The sequence below is a fragment of the Empidonax traillii genome, unplaced genomic scaffold (genome assembly GCF_003031625.1).
Source record: "Empidonax traillii isolate 1590-97213 ecotype Southwest subspecies unplaced genomic scaffold, ASM303162v1 scaffold29:size1973556, whole genome shotgun sequence".
NCBI lineage: Eukaryota > Metazoa > Chordata > Aves > Passeriformes > Tyrannidae > Empidonax > Empidonax traillii.
In genome coordinates this window covers 353587-369174 of record NW_020955222.1, presented here as the reverse complement: position 1 = coordinate 369174, position 15588 = coordinate 353587, and the positions used below count along the sequence as shown (strand labels likewise).

The window sequence follows — 15588 nt, the reverse complement described above, 5'->3', positions numbered from 1 at the left end:
AATCTAAATTTTGAACAAACCGTATTTCACTCAACTGTCTAAAAGCTTTTGACTTTCACTGGAAGTCAAAAAACACAGCACAAAGACCTGAAAACAAACTTCAACAGCATGGTTGATCTTTTTTTTCTTACTGGAAGCAATTTAGCCTATTATTACTGACAAGGTGCTGATTTCAAGCACCATTTCGATTGCAAGGATTTTTTTTTTCAGCTTTAAGAACAAACACCCAAGTCTATGTGTCCCACGTTTCTCCCAGAAAAAAAAAAAATTCTGAGAAATAGGAACTGACTCTGAGAAATCCTGTGTTACACAAAGTGGTGGGGTGGGGTTATAAACCATACCCATTCCTCTCTTGACAGTATTTGCAGACCTTGTTTCAAAGGTTCCACGGATGGATGATTTCTCCAAGTAATTTAGTCCAGTGCTTCATTATCCTCTCTACTAGAAAGTTTCCTATTGTTTAGCCTGAGTCTGCTGCAATTGAAGCCCATACTTAAACACAGGGTGATACAGAGAGTGATTTATATTTTCAGTATCTTGACAGATTTTATGCTGATGGCAGACACAACTTATTTATAAATATATATAAGTTTACTTTATATAAAGTAAATTATTATTTCCGCTTGCAAGAAAAGTAAACATGCAGCACAGCAAGCCATTACAATTTCTCAGTGTATACAGTTTGCTTTTATTCTAGACTAGCGCAGCATTACAAGTTGTTTTCCTTCTTTAATTTTTGTTCAGTACTTCCAGGCTATACATTAGAGGGAGAACTACAGTTCAAATTCTCCATTGGATGCCTGTAGATCCTTGCTTCAGTAGAATAAAGCAAGCTACACCTGTGTTACTTTACTCATCTGTCATTGGGTTTGCTACTGACAACATTCTGAAACCACAAGGCTATAATAAGGCATGAATTCTAAAATTATATCTCCCCATCCTACTGTCACATATAGTACCAATGAATGTTTCCCCTATGCATTTCCCAAAGAAAAATCAGAGTAATCCCTTCTTCAAGCCTCCAAGATAATAAACTACAGCATCATATCAAAAAGGGTCATTAATCCCAGTATTTAATTTCTCTCATATTCATCTATCCTTACCTCCAAAATTTTACATCCTCTCCCCAATACTATTTCAGTTTAATCCCTGAAAAAGTGACAGTAATTTTACATAATTAGAAGTTTAGTGATACTATCCTACAGATTATCATCTGACCACTGAATTACAATATATGTGATAATCTGTTGCTACAGTGAGGAGTTTATTCTTAGTACCTGTAATCTTTCATTACTTTGATTTTACAACTCATTTGGGATCATACAACTAGGCAACAAAATAGTTGTTGGAGAATTTGCATTTAGTTTACTTACAGTTTACTGCTGCTTTCTGAAAGGATTTTACATGGTAAGCATGAAAATAAGAGAAAAAAATGTAAAAATATACCTACTAATATTATAGAAGAAAGAAATCTTGTTTGATACAATTCTACAAAAACTAATTCTTCACAGAAGTGAATTCATATGTCCAAAGTGAAAAATTGAGTCATCAGGTCAAATATGTCAAACAACACAAGCATGCCAATACCCACTCTTTCTCTTAGGCAAAGACTCATCTCATAAACATTAAATAATTTCTCCCATTGGAAACTAAACTCATGGCTACCTTTCATATTCACGCAAGACTTTGTTATTTTAATCATACCTTGTAAAATCGTGGCTGTACATAATGATTTAGAAAGATGTCTTGCCTGCAGCTGTGCAACCTTTCATTCACAGCAAGCATTTGTTCTGTCCATTTTTTTCAAGTGTTGAGCTATCAGTACAAATATCAGTACAAAATATTTTCAGTATGAGGTGTTTAAAACAAAACAAAAAAATCTCATACAGCTCTGCCACAGGCACACATTAGTAGTCTGCAATTGCACAGAGCCATTGTTTTAATTAATATCTATACCCTCAGTTAATAGAAAATTAAATCCCTAGTCATAATATTTACAAGAGACCAGATTTTTGAAAAGATTAATTAGAGCATGTTCTGCAACTGATGACTTCAGTGCTGCAATCACCGAGTTGAAAGCACTAGCCCCAAGAACCTTGTCGGGCAGAAGGGGGAGGGGATACTAATCAGCTTCTCAAAAGAGATACAAAAGGCTCAACACCTGACAGAACTGCAGGAGGTGGTAGCCTCAATTCTGCCAACCAACAGAAACACTGACCTCGACCTTGACTTGCTGTGGCATAATCCTAAATAAATCACAGCACTTAGTATAGCTCCAAGACCACAAAACCAGAAAGCAACATGAGAAAAGGAAAGTGTTAGGAGGTGTTTTTTTCAGGTGCTATATTTCATTAGTTAAGCAAAGATCAAGAAGCCCTTCTGCTCATTTATAAAGAAGTGATACAATCCAGTAATCACTTGGAATTACTGGATCTTCCAGGCAAAAGCTTTTCCACCTCCATTCTTATCTCCATCTTTTCAGTGCATAAAATTGCAAAATACACAAGTGTATAAAATGTGCGGGTTTTAAGGCATCTATATGTATGGAGCCTGAAACAAATTCGCAGTGTTTATGGGCTTTAAAGAACATGGGGGTACCCCAAAGCACATACAACTACACTACAATAAAGGTAACAAGAACTTTGACCAGAACTGCTGTTTGCTAAGCTCGTGTACTGAACTCCAACTAGTAACTCCAAGGCTTCTCTTTCTGCATAAGATGTCACAGCCCTCTAGCACATTCCATTAATAACATCTCTAATTTAAACTCCCCAAATAGTTTTTTATACAGTTCTCAAGGTTAAAAGACAAAAGACACACAAAGTATTTTCATACTCTCCCTTAATGCTTGTCTTAGTTTAGCAAGAGACAAATGTTTGCTACGGAAGGAGGGTTAGAAACAAAAGGGAACCAAACTCCTCCCTCCCTGTAACTTCGAAATTAAGCAGCTTCAGGTGAGAGGCGTGGGAAAATAACAGCTCTTTATTAACACACACACACACACATACATATATATAAAACAAGCCAAATTAAGCAACAGTGGTGTAACCAAAACTTTCAAAACAAAATCCTCCTTCCCCAGGTGGGGCCGCCGTGGCTCCCTGTGGCAGTCGGGGGGCCGTCCGCGGGCTGTTCCCGCTGGCTCAACAACTGCTCACAGACACGTGAGCGATGGCGGCTCCACCGCCAGCCACGAACGGGGTTCCCCGCCGGGCCCAGGGCTATGGGCACGGTCCTCGGTAACAGCTCCGGGCTCCACAGCTCAGGAAGTTACTGCCCGCAGTGGTGGGCGGTGGGAGGGTCAGGCAGCTGCCGCAGGAAGATGCTCTGACACGCAGCGCCGGCACCGGGCGTAGCCTGGGGCAGACACCTCGCTCTGAAACACTCGGAAGGGACTCTCCTGAGTCTCCTCCCGGCAGCTGCTGTGACGGCCGGCAAAGGACTGGGGCCGCTCCCTGTCACCGGTGCCAGGCAGGGAGAAGGCTTCTCCTCGGGGGCGGGGGGAAAAAATCAAACAGGAGAACAAAAAGGTTGCTGCCGGTTCTATCGAGCAACAGGCACGAAGACCCACAAGCAAAAGGCCCCACTGGCTGGTGTCGGCCGGTTTTAAAAGGAACCCTCCCCCCTCCAGTCCCCACCCTCACCCTCCCCCACCTCAGAAAAAAGAATGGGGTGAGGAGGTGCCCTTTCATTGTAGGTGCACACTATCCAATAATTAACATGGGGGGGGAATCCAACATCTCTTTTCAAACCTATAACAATGCTGAATAATTAGATTTCTAAAATACCAGCCTTCCTGTACATAATCATTAGAAAAATAAATCTTAGTTTAGAGACTAGTAGAAACCTGATACTGATGGAAAAGCAATGATATGTGAACAGGAAATAGGATGGGATCCAAGAAATCTCTTGTCATCATAAAAAGTAATCAAGTGGATGCACCCGAGAACAATGCTCTCCCCTCTTTTAGGCAATATTCTCAGTACAACAGTTTTCCATGACTGTTTCCAGGACTGCAGTGGCTCAGACAGTGAAAGATGCAGATTAGCCAGCACAAAATTAATAGCTGTAAGAACAGCATAGATATTTCTCAAGAACACTGGACCTTTTCTCCAGTCTTGCTGAAACACAAAATTATACAAGTTTCTAGGCAAGAAAAAAGCACTGAGATCACTCACTACAGAGTGCATCATCACTCTATACAAACTGTCAATTCAGTTTCAGGTTCACTCACTGTTGTGGGCCTTACATACGAAGTAATAAATTCATTAGGACACAAATGTTGGAAGACCAGTATCCTCTGCTCATATGTCAAGGCATCACCTCCAAGCAGAAGGAAATCCATTAGCTACATGACCCTAGAGCAGATTAGGTATCTTCATAAATCCCTCTGAATTACTAAATCTCACCTCCTGTGCAGTCAATGCAATTCTGCTTACACTGGGGAGAGCTCCTGGACACCATCCAGAATATCTCAATTTTTAACTGCAGTTTCCTGTTTCGGAACTAGTTCTAGCTGTCCCCTCAGCGAGGAAGGATGGAAGTCTTTAGCTCACATCAAAGTATCAGGACATACAGAGAATCATATCTTATGGACCTACTGTCAGGTTCCAGCAATCACAACTTCAGGATCTCCACAAGCCTACAATCACATTTAGTGGACACAACCCACAATGGATCTGTCTTTGAAGACAATGTACAAATTCCTGATCTACTCATCTTGACCGTCCTAACATTATTGCACAAGTGAGACACAGAATTCAACTATACTCATATGGATTATAACTGTCAGTGAGTTCTTCTATTGGTAAAAAATTACTTATTTCCTTAGTTACCCTCTCTCTGCGATTTCAAAGACTTCTATAATACTGCCTCCTCACACCAGCCAGCTGTCTCTTCTTCAGACCGAAGGGCTATAACTATTTAAACCTTGTTTATATGGAAGCAGTTGCTTTCTTTTAATTACTGTGTCATCCTTTTTTGTATCTTCTTTAGTTTTTCAATTCTTTTCTTGAGATGATGCAAACAGAAATGTAGCGTTTAAGCATTGTAAAAATGAGATGGTTTCCCCCTTTTTCTTAATGCTCTAAGCTTGTTGACAGATGTCTGGTTGAAGTGACATTTTAAAGAAGAATCCTCATTCCATTTTCTGAGCGCTGATGGTATTTTAGGGCCTATCCATGCATCCACACTACCATGTGACTTGTACTATAAAGATATGCAACTTTGCATTTATCAACACTAAATTTCATCTGCCATTTTACTACAAATACTACCAAAAAGAGGTACTATAGTTTTTTTCCTGAGTTCAATATGCACTATTAATATTTGTGCCTGCATGAGCCCACCCAAAGCATACAAAGTGTATACTACTAAACACAAACATTAAATTACCTCATAATCTCTGTGTTCTCTTTCCCCTCTTATTCACTGCCATAGCTGTGCTATCAATGCTCATTTATGAAGCTTATATTGGCAGATTAAAAAATGACTACATTTTTAATGGTTCAAAGTTTTTCATCTCTATTCGAGGCAAAAATCATATAAAGAAAAACTAGGCAGCAGTCGCTGTAAAAGCTAATAAAATGTAGAAAACAGATGCTTCTTCCATACGAAAGCCCCAAATCACAACAACAACAAAAAATCTGCAAACTTACTTCCCCCATATCAACAGTTCCTACTGGCTCTTAGATGCCATCCTGTTTCCTCATACTCTCCAATATCAAAAGCTAATGTGAGCCCTATGAAAAATTTTTCTTCTATTCCTCCACTAAAACATACACTAAAGCATTGTACAAAGATTCACATTCTTCCTATTTGTCCTTACAGGTGACAAGGCCGTAGGGCAGGACTGTAACTAACATAAGAGAATTTGTCAGCTACATTTCCTACTTTATGTCTCTTCCTCAGACAGAAGGAAGTTACTTACACATTTGTTGGCAATTAATATAGTCATCTCACCAGGTTCCTGGTGAGACAAAAGGTAAGATCTGTACTCTGAAGGGCTTCAGCATATGACAGAAATCTTATTCAACTGGATATACCCTATTTATGTCCAGAGGGACTTCTATACAGTTGGACAGCTTGCACTTCAGAAAGTTTTGCTGCACACACAGTGAAAAACAGCAAAACAACATACTTCAGAGGATAGAAAAAAGCACAAGATTTAAATACTGCCTTTTTCGTTTTCCTTCTTATGGCTTTACAACTGTATGGGCCCACATCTGTGTTTTTAAATTAAACTAAAAATGCTTCTTTTATTAATGGAAAGCTAATACTCTCACATAATCACAAAACTTTAGAACTCAGTTTAAGAAAATAAACACCACAAGCTGGCAGTATTAAAAAACATGAGCTGATGATACTGACGACAAGCCAAAAATGGTAACCAGCATGTGGTATTAGGAGGAATATTCTGTCCTTACTAAATGCAGATTTTTCTCAGTTATTCAAAGCTTGCATTTCTAACCTTTTTTGAAATTCATCAGTACATTACCTCAAGCTTTGAGGTCTTGGAGGTCTAACTGAAGTATTCAGGAGCAGCATGCTGCAGAGCAACACAGTGTGCATAGCAAGAGTCAGTGTTGAAGACTTAGTATTCATACTATATACTTCAGACACTTGTTCTGACCTTGCCCTAATGTGAAGTACATCTTCCAGTATGGTTTTGTTTGAAAAAATATCAAGTTCATGTCATCTGTGCTCACTCTGCAATGCGAACCTATGATAGTAAGTAGAGATGACTACAATTCATTTCAAAGATTCGCATCTGATCCAAACACCAATACAGCTGCATGCAGCCTGCACAGTAGTTGATCTTACAGCTGTTACTCTCTTTCCTGTATTCAGCTATATTATTATTTTAAAAAAACTGTCAGACCCCTTATCATCTTCCCAAACTGATAGATAATAAGAAAAAAGTGCTTGTGTTCTACAGAGGGTGTAAATTTTAAAGGATGTTACAGCTGATAGATGAGTCAGGCAGCCCAAATAATCCTTATGTGACAAAAGAAAAAATTCATATGAGAGGGGTGTTTAGCATAAACAGTAAGGGCAAGGCTACATAGACCTTTGCTGCTCATGTTGCAGGTGATATATAAAAAATATACATGTGTCTCAGAGGAAAAATACAGAGTTGCTAGGATGGACCATTCCCCATCTTTCCTTATTCAAAGGGCAGCACCTACTGGTTTAAAGTTTCAGTGAAGTAAAACTCTAACCTTCAAACCTATTACCCTCTAATGCCATTTGTAGTATAAGAGAAAATGTTTTCTATGGCCTGCAGATACCCAACAATGGAACTGGCAACAGCAATGAAAGACAGGACATGAAGTAGACCAGAACCACTAAGTGATCTTGATCTATCCTGTATTATCACTTTCTAAATCAAGCCTGTCCAATTAAATTAAACTATTTCGAAGGGAAGGTCTTAAAAGTAAGCTGTCCAAGAAAGAAAAGCTGTTCAGAAACATTTTTTTTTTTTCCTTTTAATATCACCTCATGTATTAAGAATACCAGAGTTTGGTATATGCAGCTTTTCCCAGTCAAGAAAGATTTGGTCTGAACACTAACAATACAGAATGTGAGATCAAGACCACTTAGAAACCAAGAAAAAAATCTTAAGTCCCTTCAAGGCCTATTCATCTAAAATTTGAAAATTTAATTACAATTCCTCAAAAAACTTCCCAAATTTTAGCTTTTTGAGGGCATGCGTACAGGCATAAAATAGTTTGCATCAGCTAACAAATGTACAAAGAACAAAGAAAAAAACCAAAACGTTATACTAAAAAGAAAAAAAAAAAAACACAACCAACCAAACAAAAAAAAAAAAAAAACCAACACCCAACAAATTAAAGACAAAGTGATTGTTCATGCAAGAAGTGTCATCTTTCATTTCCAGTTGAAATTTACTCTTCAATACATGCCCAAGAAATATTCTTATATACAACTAAGATACTATGTAGTATATTGGGGTACAATCTAGGGAAATAAACTATCATAATAAAATTGCTAATATACAAAATTAAAACCTCTTAGGCAAAAATATTTTTTTTTCTTTTCTTTTTTTGGGAAGATGCACATTCGAATTTCTACATCACCCTCTCAAGTAGCTTTTAAAAGTTCGACACAGATCAGGCTGATACATGCATCCATTCAATGTAACAACCTTATCTAGTACAGAGAGATGCCTCTGAAGAAGTGCATTGTGAAATTCCACTCGCTTAAAATTTGCATTGGAAGTAGCAGGTATGAAAACCTGAAGCATTTCTGTTGTTTCCCACAAGTTCTCCAAGCAAAAACTGTAAGATTGGTCACACGCCAATCATAAGCTTTTCACAAGATGCGTCATGCCATAATTTCTTAAATTAAGCATAGTCTACTGAACATAGGCCAACCAACACAAGTCTGTATACACTATAATCCCTTCAGACACAATGTAGCAAGAACAAAGCGGAAGAAGGTTGCAGATAAAACACCGGATTACATAGTCACAAAAACCTACAAAACTGCACTTACGAAGCTATGTTTGCATAGTATGTTCTAAAAGATATGATAACACAAGTAAAAGATGTCTCTAAATGAGGGAAGATGGATTCTTTTCTAGAGATGGAACCTGATTTAGCTTTGTTGATCAAAAACAAAACAACAAACCACACCACTCCTAACACTGTAATTATATCACCACAAAAATAAAGACATCAAGCTCAAGAGCCTCCTCTAGCTAGCAAAGATACAGAGGCCAATGATACTTTTTGTTTACAACGCAAAACTAAAAACAGACCAGAGCATTACAGAAGATACTCTTTTAGTACCAGTTCATTATCAAACCGTATCAAAGCTGTAAACCAAGGATCGCTCTGTAAGCAGGGGAGGCCCTAGTCATGTCCTGGGTATCTCCCCCTAATAGCTTCAGGGCCATAGTCCAACCTGGCTCCAATTGACTTGGCTTTGAGCAGGGTTTGAATGCTTTCAGTAACCTGCTAATATTAGAAGGTGCCACAGATGTTCAGTATTTCTTGGGATCTGCTCCTCAATGCAGAAAAGAAGTCTCCACCAGTGTAGGTCCTATTCAGCTAAAATAAGGAAAACAACTTTCCTATGCAAGTCTGGGAAGAGCTGGCTGAGGGTAGACTCCTTGTGGAGATGGAACAACTCCCAAGTCCATGCAGCAGTGAACCTGATCTCAGCTATCCTCACCTCCCTCCACTAAACTCACTCATTCAGGCCCACTGCTAACCAAAACTTTGTCTAATACTCTGTCACGGGACTACTGCAACCAGAAACAACTGCATACTTTGCTCTCTGCTTCACACTGCAAGCACACTGCCCAACATGAGGAACCAGCAAAGGTACCTTCTGCTTATGTTTTGATGGCAGTGTAAATGAAAGATCCCAACATAAATGCAAAACCCACAAAATTCCTTAACATGTAGAGCTTTTTGCTACTGTTGTTATGGAAATAACGAGGCAGTTGTTCTACATACATAGCTTAAAGTCCACATTATAACTTCAAATCCTGTATGAATAAAGAGGCCCATCTTTATGCTGGTACAGAGTGTAACAACAGCTTGGTCCTTCAAGATGAAAGTGGGTGCACAAAACTAGTTGTCTAACTCACCACCACAATTTTTTTTTGTTGTTAGAGCAGACTTTCTGAGGTGCCTGAAGCAGTTGTTGAATGTGTTCTTTTAGAGCTAACACCAAAGAAGGCCACACAACAGTAAAGAGGAAAAGGAACAAATGGAGAAAAAGAGTCAGAGGGGGAAAAAAAAAAAAAAAAAAAAGAGTAGAGCTATTTAATCCCCTCCCCCCCTCTAGTTAATACAAAAACATGCTCTCAGTTTCCAAGGCTTATTAAATTTATTGTTCTCCAAGTGGTTGGCCTTCCACAAAACAGCCTGTAGCAGTCACAGAGGTTAATGCAAGCACTTCAAAAAGTACAGGATAGCCAGTTTCATCTGGATATAAGTTTACAAAGAAAAAAAAAAATCTAAGAAACAGCTCCAGGCTTTCAAGGAGCTATAAGGTTGCACTTGACACACAGCAAGTTTATTATCAGTATTTCATTAACTAGGTTCTTAAAGAGAAGCCTGCCTACTATTTCTTCCACACAAGGACTCATTTTCTATTCTCTGTTATTTGAATTCAGGAAGGTAAGCCTAAAACATTTTTGGGGGTATAAAGCTGAAAAAAAACAAAAATTTAAGCTACATGGGCACAAGAATACAAAAGTATAAATTCAATGTATTTCTGGTTTAGTTAATTTCATTGTCTTAATAGGAAAAGTCAGCCACTGCATGCAGCGCTCTCCTCAACATGGCAAATCTTCAAATCAGTTTACTAAAAAGAGCATCTCCAGAGATTTTGTTGTGTTTGATGAACTTCTCTTGAAAGCCTACATCCGTGAGTACCTCATGTGAAGACGCTAGAGTCAGGATTCTGACTCCAAGTCCTTCTGATCGCACCTGACACCAATAACGAACAGGGATAACCAGAAGATGCCTAGCCCGATTACTGCCTGATCTGCAGCTTTGCAGCACTCCATGGCGAAGGAGAGGGAACCAGTTCACAGCAGAGCGCTCAAAGCAGCAAGACCGGAGCAGTGGGATGTCAACAAAACTGGAGCGATGGGATGTGCTCGTTATGCTTCTCCCACTGTTATGCTGAAAAGACCAGGTGAGTAGGTACCACACTAAAACAAAGTCGTGTGCTCGCTACCCAGCCGTGCCACAGGGTTCGCCTGCCGAGGGTGAGCGGGGAAGCCTAAACACCGGCCACGACCCCATCCTGAGGTGCGCGCCTGCGATACGATCTCTCGCAGACGAATGCAGCCAATATTCATTAAAGAGCCATAAACGCTACACCCGAATACCAGCAGCCCGGGCGCCCGGCTGAACCCGCCCGCGGTAGCAATTTAGTTCATTCAAGCGTGCCCTAAGCTCCAGCATTTAGGAAAAAAACAGCGACCCGGGTCACAGCTTTAGAAACCTAATAGCGGCCAAATGAGCGGGGCCCGGCCGCTTTATCGCCCTTTAACAGCCCGGCGGGCCGGGGCGGGCAGCGCGGCCGGACCCCGCTGCCCCCCGCCCCGGGGGGCTGCCCCGCCGGTGCTCACCTGAGCCCCGCACACCGCCCCCGCCTCTCGGGAAGGTGTCCGACGGTGCGAGTGGGGAACCTACCAGATAATCCATGTACCGGGGAGGCGCCGGGCGCCGCGCTGCCGAGCTCTCCGGAGGGGCCGCGGGCGCCCGCCCGGCTGACAGCGACGCTGGGCCGGCCGGAGCTCCGCCACGGCGGGGAGGGCGCGCAGAGCGGGGAGGCGCGGGAGGCTCGGCGGAGCGGGGCCGGGAGAGCGCGGGCGCTGCCCCGGCGACGCTGTCAGGGCGCGCTGCCGCCCGCACGGCGGGGAGGGAGGGGATGGGAGAGAGAGACGGCGGGGCCGGGCGGGCTGCGGAGGGAGGGCCGCGCCGTCAGCTGATCGCACACGTGGGGCCGCGGGGAGCGCGCCCTTAAAGGCGTAGGCGCGCCCGGGAGGCGGGACCGCAGCGCTGGGGCTGGGGGGAGGTCTGGGATTCCTGGTGCAGAGTAGGGAAGGGGAGCTGGTGAAGGGGCTGGAGCACAAGTGTGGTGAGGAGGGGATGAGGCAGCTGGAGGTGTTTAGCCTGGAGAAAAGGAGGCTCAGGGGAGACCTTATCGCTCTCTACAACTACCTGAAAGGAGGCTGTGCCAAAGGGGGGTCGGCGTGTTCTGCCAAGCAAACAGTGACAGGACGAGAGGAAATAGCTAAATGCTGCGCCATGGGAGGTTTAGCTCGGACATTTATCCATTAGCTCGAAGAATTTCTTCGCAGAGTTCTTTCTTGGACGTTGCAGTGGGCTGCCCAGGGAGGTGGTGGAGTCACTTTCCCTGGAGGTGTTTAAGAAAAGACTGGACGTGGCACTCAGTGCCATGGGTCTAGTTGACACGGTGGTGGTTCGGTCAAAGGTTGGACTCAATTATCTCAGAGGTCTTTGCCAACTTAATTGGTTCTGTGATAATTCCCCCCAAACACCCGTGAAAGCAGCGCTCATTGCTTGTATTGCAGGCTGACATCTGGGCAAGAAGGCTTTCCCACAAAAGTACGGTGTTTGCAGGAATGCCTGACTTCCTGGAGAAATAGAAGGAAAATTCTGAACAGGTGTGACGGTGGTACGGAAAATCTAGAAACGAGGCATCAACTGACAGAATAAGGAAGAAACAAAAAACCGTGTAATAAAAAGAATTGTGAAAGCAGGTAAGGAGCTAGGAGAAAAGAGGTGTAAATGAGGAGCCAAGAGCAAATGGGAATAAGTAAGGATATTGGTGAGCAATTGGCCTAGACCTAATAAACTGGGATGGGGAAAGGGCAGTTAAAATTGCTGCTCTGATTTTTGTCATTATTAAGGTCTGCTGTCAACAGTTTTTGTTACAACATCCAGACATTGTTGGTAAGGTGTTCCCCGTGTCTGCCCAAAAAAAAACCATCTTGTTCTTGTCAATGGGTAATTAATTTTCCTCATACATCTAGTCTAGAAAAAAAACTTGCTTCCTTTGACAGTCCTTACTTTACTTTGGGAATCAACATCAAATACAGCTAGATAGCAAATGAAATTAAATTTAGATGGCCACAAAGGGTTTTGTTTTTGTTTTTGTTTTTTGTGGGTTTTTTTGGTTTTTTTTTTTTTTTTTTTTTTATTTTTTTTCATTAAGAAATTTGCTAATTTTAGTATTTTAATAGCTAACAGGTGGAAGGAGGGATACAGGCTTGGCCCTTCCTGCTATTCGGTATTTTGACTGTTTTCCATGTAGTCATAGTCACCGCTGGCAACTGACTGCTGATCACAGGATGTCATTTTGACAGTGGAACTACAGGGTAAAGGCTACTTTAGCCCCTACAGAGATGGCTGAAGTAGGCCTCTCAATACTCTAACACGGGAGCTGCAAGAAACTCTGGTTTCTTTGTCCTTCTGCCATCACACAGGATTTTAACATTTTGCATTGCCTTCCTCTTAACCTTTGGAACCCTTTATTTCTTCTTTTTTAGTGGCAATAATACATCACTCTTGAGACTTGCTGCCCTTAGATGCTTCTCTAACTGAAGGGTGGCTGGAAGGGAATCTAAAGGAGAACATAAAGAACAAGCAGATATTTCTGAAGTATTTCCTATGAGAGTAATAGGAAGGGACTGAGAATTATTTCTTCTAGAGATAACTGAGAAGAAAATAGAATCCATGTGCAGAGAGTTGCTGCAGAGAGGCTGTTGTAGTGGGAAATTAAGTAACTGACTTTCATTGAAACAAAGGAGATTTAGGATACTGGAAAACACTTCATTGGGAAGGATATTTGAGCATGGGCAGACATCCTGACTAAAACTAGTAGAATTTCTGAAAGTATCATTGAGTTATATCAACCTTTCTCAGATGTAGTTTAGTTAGCACTGATTTACGACTGGAGAAAATAAACTAGAAGACCCTCCTGTTTTATATGAATGTGATAGTTGTGATTATGAAGATGCAGTGTGTTTATATATCCAAAGAAAAATGTTTATTCCCAAATGATTATTTTATACATACAATTTTCTTTCTAGCTTTTAAACAAGACCTTGTGAGCTGAACAGAACATCAGTTAATGAAATAAAAAAATTTCTCATATATACACTGAAAATCGCACAAACTTGATCAAGAGAGAAGCCAAGCCAGGCCTAAACTTAGGTATTAGTCATTCTGTTTATCGTAAACACTTGAGTCTTTTGGACATTGTGTAGCTTTATGGCACATTCATTTTATTCCATAAAGTGAAGACTAACATTGAAAATAGCAGAATCTAAGCAGAATACAAGTCCTGTAACACATGCCTTCTAGCCTACATAGCACTCATGGTGTTGCTGAGATTTTTCTAGCAAGTCTTGTAGGATTTATTTCATCTGAAAACAAGTTCAATTTTATATTGGAATATGTACCTAATGCAGCATTAGTTATCTTCATAAAGAAGCTTGTCAGCAGGAACTCACGTGTCAAGATAGAAGGGAAAAGATCAAAGTGTTTTATTGGAGCAAAACTTCATGTGTTGACTATGAGGTAATAAGTCCAGTTCCAAAAATGGAAGTGAGGTTATTCACAGAAGCATAAGTATATATTCAGTGAAATTCTGTAAAAATCATTTTCTGTAAACTTGTATGAAAAGTAATCAATCTGGGACTCAGACTTTGATCCTGGGAAGTGCTGAGCACAATATTTTATCATCTATTGCTTATGTCAGTGCAATTTAATGAGTTTGAACATTTTAACACAAGATTACCACCTGACAAATTGAAGGTTTTATAACAGTAGCAGTTAACAAACTCTGAATGTGGAATTGACATAAAATTGTATTGGTTACTTAGTAGATATTAGTAAAATGGGGATTTAAAATGTAAATACGAGTGAATCTGGCTATTTCAAAACATACATTGATGGAACTAATGTGGGTATTTTTCAGAATTGTATTGCCAACCGTATAGATACAAGTTGTCCAAGGAAGCATTATCTTGGAAAACAACTTGAGGGACGGGCACACTGTAGAACACCTTTTTTTTTTTTTTTGCTTTAATTTCTGGTCTTGTCAGTTAAATAGATTCTGTCAAGATAATACTCATGTAGAAGTGCTGATGAAAGCAGTGCTATTCATTCAGTAGCAGTACATAGGAACAATATGACCAGTGTTTGCACATCATGGTTTAAGTGACCTCAACACTGGATGTTTTATAAAAGGTACCCTGAAGCAAAAAGACCTAACAGTGTATCAGGGACTGAAACATTCCAAACCACTTTACCACATGAGAATAATTTCATCCATTAAGAGAACAAAGTGCATAGTTTGTTTGTTCTCCTCTTGCTCTCCACATCCCACCCAATTTTAGTAACTTAAAGGAAAGGCAATTGACTTTTTTTATTATTAGCAAGAAGGTGGTTGTACTAATCATCAGGTTTTACTGATATAAGGAGCCCTGATAGCTCTGGTAAGGAAAATTGATTACTGGAGGGAGGGGAGTGATATATTACCCTTCTAATTAAAGTTGAGAAACAAACTATTCATTATCTTTGAAAGTGCTGAAATAGGCTACCTCTGCTGCTCTTATCAACATTAATTTTCCATGGTACAAGGCTGTTACAGCAGACATACACAAACTCTCAGCTTGACAAGACATAGGATAGTTAACAACAGAAAAGCAAAACATAGTTTGAAGTTTCATGCTAATACCATATACTTACTCTGGAAAAATGAAATCTGTAGCAGAAAACCTCACATAAAAATTGTGGGCCTCTGACTCAGGATATTCATACAGTAATCTAAATGCTCCCAAATGCTACAAAATCCTTTTCCTGGGGTATGGCTAGAAATTTAGAATTAGATGCCTTAAAAAATAAAAATTGTGGTTAGTTCAAGAATACAAATGATGTGATAAAATGTTCTCTAACTTCACTGGCAGGGCAGACAAGAAGCTGGACCAGATAGACTCTTAAAACTAGTTAGAAAAGTTCTGAGTTAAACAGCTGGAAAGCTGATAGGAAAAATTATTTTAATGGTCTA

At 40.5% G+C, this 15588-nt stretch overlaps 1 protein-coding gene across 2 annotated transcripts in view; it reads right to left on the bottom strand.

Annotated features, from left to right (window-relative positions):
• Positions 1 to 11347, bottom strand: part of ARL15 (ADP ribosylation factor like GTPase 15) — a 220290-nt gene extending 208943 nt beyond the window's left edge. The window contains exon 1 of one of the 2 annotated variants that reach the window (XM_027910343.1): positions 11181 to 11347. Coding sequence is in view for 1 of the 2 variants with exons in the window: in XM_027910348.1 (XP_027766149.1) it covers positions 11181 to 11192 (12 nt within the window). In the remaining variant the exon portion in view is untranslated. The remainder of the gene's footprint in view (positions 1 to 11180) is intronic. The other variant, XM_027910348.1, reaches the window with a different exon arrangement.
• Positions 11348 to 15588: the final 4241 nt, after the last annotated feature.